Source organism: Trachurus trachurus (assembly GCF_905171665.1).
Source record: "Trachurus trachurus genome assembly, chromosome: 20".
Lineage (NCBI taxonomy): Eukaryota > Metazoa > Chordata > Actinopteri > Carangiformes > Carangidae > Trachurus > Trachurus trachurus.
The window spans coordinates 14,445,565-14,450,072 of NC_139911.1; the positions used below are offsets into that span (position 1 = coordinate 14,445,565).

General features: G+C 43.2%; 1 protein-coding gene across 1 annotated transcript; it reads left to right on the forward strand.

The window, feature by feature from the left end:
- Positions 1–763: 763 nt before the first annotated feature.
- Positions 764–3,586, forward strand: en2a (engrailed homeobox 2a; the record flags this gene model as incomplete). Its single annotated transcript, XM_083995415.1, has 2 exons — positions 764–1,263; positions 3,264–3,586. The coding sequence occupies exons 1-2, from the start codon at positions 774–776 to the stop codon at positions 3,584–3,586; spliced, it is 813 nt and encodes a 270-aa protein (XP_083851541.1). The 5' UTR covers positions 764–773.
- Between the last annotated feature and the right edge of the window lie 922 nt (positions 3,587–4,508).

Here is a 4,508-nt window from a genome sequence, read left to right on the forward strand (position 1 = left end):
AAGGAACCCCGGGGGTCCCCGCAACCCACTTTGACAACCGATGCATCTCCCATTGTTTTTCATAAAGCCAACGAGCCAGTGTCCCCCTACCCCACCCCCCTCCCTATTTTGCAAACTTAAACTCCAATAAATAAGTTGCATGTTCATAAACACAGATGAATTATTGGGAGTATCCGAGGGCATGCACAGGATAAATTAGGTTTCTTCTCCGTTAGTCCAGGACTCTTTCCCTTTACCGAGGCGAGGATGGGCGTTTGTGGACTGCTCTGGAGTCTGCGTCACGTGGCTTGGTTTCTGCGACCCTATTGGTCCAAGGCACGTGTCTGGGAGGACGGTGGGAAAACGTCACTCGGGGGGCTCGTATTGAAAATAAGAACAAAACTCCAGAGTGAGAGTATTAGAGCATCAGTTTAGGAGCCTCTTTATTTACCCTTAGTTTAGTTTAGGTGTAGGCTTTACCGAGCACACTGAAATCGGATAACCCGAAATTGGATGGTGCGCAAATGGCACATGTTTTAGCTCTGCGGTGTCAGTTGTAACAGGAGATAGAGGGAATATATGTCAAAAAAGTATGCTTTTCTCAGAGGACACTACCGCAAGGCTTTGCATGGTGTCCAAGGCACTCACTAGGGTTTGATTTTATTTTATTTTTTTTTGTTCACGCGTGCAGTTTTTTTTTTATATTAATTTCCCTGAAGTTCTTCGCGAATTTTATTGCAGCGGAGAGAGCGACAAAGGGGTTAAAGAGAGTAAAGCGGGGAAAGTGAATCAGTATGGAAGAAAATGATCACGGCAACAGAGACGTGGTGGAGCGGCAGGAGTCAGCGGATGAATCCAACAGAGCCATCCTTCCCCTGTTACAGGCGCCGGGGAACCTGCAGATCCCTCACCGGGTCACCAATTTCTTCATCGACAACATCCTGCGGCCGGATTTCGGCAAGAGAAAAGACGGGGGCGCAAACCGCGAAGAGAGTAGCGTGGCATCGCGGGAGAGCCACAACAGCCCAGCCGCCCCTCAGACCGAGCCGGTGGGGAGCACGGTGCCGGCGGAGGGGACCTCTACTCCACACACGGTTACCGCGGCGAAGAAGCCCGCTATAGCCGCCGAGGAGCCCCTGAAACCCCGCGGGGAGAACGGAGACCAGTGCCTAAGCTCAGACTCAGACAGTTCCCAAGCCAGCTCAAACCCAGCATCGTCCCAGCAGCCCATGCTATGGCCAGCCTGGGTCTACTGCACCAGATACTCGGACAGGCCTTCTTCAGGTTGGTGGCACCGTGCATGCGTTTTCCCCCTACTATATAGTCTACACCGTATTCTCGGTAACCTGAAATACCCCGTAACACTGACCCCGGATGCCTTGACCGACTTCTGCCTGCTAGAGTGGAGCGAACCGTGCAGTGCAGCGAAAACTGAGAAATAACCAGCTGTGCATGTGTTTGTACAAAAAAAAACCAAAAGCAAAAAAATACAGAAATATTACTGAGTAGCTACTAAACACAAATCCAGTGGCTGGCACATGAAGAACGTGTGGTTGTGCAGCGCAGAGAGAACATAATAAATGAAATAAATATTTAGCTGTTCGGTGAGTAAACATGGAAAGAGAAAAAATATCTATTGTAAAACAGCAAATGTAAAAAAAATAAAAATATATATATATCTTCATATTTTAATTCCTCATCAAAAAGGCACATTTATTTGGAAGTATTACGCACAGATTTTTCCTCACTAAAATGCTCCATCCAGGCAGAGTGCATGCACATTTCCCTTTGGTTATGAATGATAGCTAAGGCTGGGGTCCTACATGTAGGCTGTAGTAAACATGAGCGCGCTGACAAGCTGCATGTCAGACAATCTGCACAATATTATTTTAGTGCGCTTGTCATGGGCTCTTTTTTTACGCGTTAGACAAGTTGTGTTTAGGTTGGATTTAAATGCAATGTTTTCACAATGGACGCTCCCACTGGTTTACGTATATCCGGGCCAGTAGTGGTGCTTTTTTTCTTTTAGTGTTATTTCTAAATGTCTTTTCCAAGACAACATTGGCTATAAGTTCTCAACCTGCAGGGAAGTTAATATCTTCTGTATTTATTTTAGTGTCCATCAGAAGTGGAGTACAACTTGTTCTCATGCATTATGTAACGCTGTATAGAGTGGCGTAGGCGACTACTACGAGTTGTAGAGCTGCACAGTTTTTATATGGGCTGCTTGGAGAAAAAAAAAAGAAGACACACACACACACACACACACACGCTGATTCATCAGTAAAGAAGTTCGGCCTGTATTAAGTCGTTTTAGTGTGTTTTTTCCTCACTGGTAGGAGGGAACCAAACACTCAGCTGCAAAAAGCTCCAACACACAGGCCTCGATCCAGATAGGAAATTAATGTGTATCTAATGTGCTGCTCACATTCTGTTCACGTTTGCCCATTGAGGAGCTTTTCATGTGGCCCACAAAAACAAAAAAATGCAAAGTAGCTGTATTGAAATTAAGACACACACACACACACACACAAACAGTGGTTGAGATGTGTCACTGATGTTTTCTTCCAGTGTTGTCCTATTGGCTATTAATTCCTTAATACTAGGGACTGTGTGAGTGTGTGTGCGAGTGTGTATGATGTAAGTGTGTGTGTATATACGTTCGTAGCCTATGTGTGTGCAAGTGAAGAAGAGGGATAGAAGCAGGGAGGGAGGGGAGTTTTTTTTTTTTTTTTTTTTTTTTTTCTTGGAGGTTTTCTCCAATGGACGTGCCAACATTTTACAATCACTTCTTCACGTTTTTTTTTTTTTATTTCACCCGTTTGTCCATCATGCATTGGGGCATCAGGAAAGCCTTACTTGTGATTTTGGTTCCTAACAGAAAGGCTGGAACATAATGTCAACACATGCCTAGACCACAGCTGTTTACTTATTTGCAAAATATGTAGATTGGAAGAGGCTAAGTTTTTTAATCTACATTTTCTTATGAAATACACCTTACGCAACTGCTTTGGATGAATTATGTTGGCACTGTCTTTTATGCAAAGTAGCAGATTAGTATGTTGATTGAGTCTTTTAATGTGAAAATCTAAAAATGTGTCTTTCTGTGATTAGGAAGTTTTTACTGAGGCGCTTATCTGCTGAAAATGATGAAAAGTTTACTCATCTTTTCATTCTTTTTTTTTTGGTCCATATACCTGACCATGTTCTGACACTGACAAACCAATATATCTGTCTGTCCCCCCCAAAAAAACACACCATCCCCAAATCCCCCTCCACTACAGGGCCAAGATCTCGCAAACCAAAGAAGAAAACGACCAGCAAAGAGGACAAGCGACCACGGACGGCCTTCACAGCAGAACAGCTGCAAAGACTAAAAACGGAGTTTCAGACAAATCGGTATCTGACCGAGCAGAGGCGGCAGAACCTGGCGCAGGAACTGGGCCTGAACGAGTCCCAGATCAAGATCTGGTTTCAGAACAAGAGGGCCAAAATCAAGAAGGCCACCGGCACTAAAAACGGTCTGGCCTTGCACCTGATGGCACAGGGACTGTACAATCACGCCACCACCGTCTCGTCGAAAGACGAAAAATCAGACAGCGATTGATTTTAAGAGAAGCAACAGCCGCCTCCTGACGAAAGAGAACCTATAGTAATCCTATATAGTTTGTATCATAGAGATACCACAGCATATCTCTGCCTACAGGAATATCTCATGACTCCACAGCAGATAAAAATACCACTAAGTACTAAATGCTGAACCAGTAGACAGACAATGGGTCCAGGACAGCATGAGAGATAATTAGAAAAAAATACTCCAGATGAACAGTATATGGTCAGTGGACCAGTCAGAGTCCACACAGGAACACTGCATCATCTCCATAGGTTCCTATAGGAGTATTATAGTGACTTTTCGTTCTATGGGAGGTTTAATCAAGCCTACAATGCAATAATTTCATCGAATAAAGGGCCAGTGTATAGAGTATACCAGCATAAATTGTTTAAAAAATAACAGAGAGAGATATTTCTGCAATATCACGTCTATAAAAGATGTTGTATAAAGGTATGTTTTCATTGTTTGTCGTCCCCACCCCACCCCACCCCAAAACCCCCCCAGGAGGTACAAATGCTTACACTCTTCATTTTTCTATAGGCCTACTACTATCCATGATTGTCATCATTCTACATCTAACTGGCACTTGACGTTTCGATCTGTCAGTGAAGTGAACAAACTTAAGTCCAAAGAATATTTTTCTGCTGCATCCAGGCTACTGTGAATTTAAATAAATGCTAACACGATGATTTTATTTCCATGCTTGTTGGTTTCCTTGGTTGTGTTTGATGTAAAAAAGAAAAAGAAAAAAAAGAACAGTAATCATAATAATGGACATGAGGTGTTTTTGAGTCTCTCTCGCAGACCTAATTGGGCAGACAATGAATTTTGATACGTTTTTTTAAAAAAGAAAAAAAGGAATTCACAGGAACAGTTTATTATTATAAGTGACACAGAGGTAGCGATTTTTTCTAAC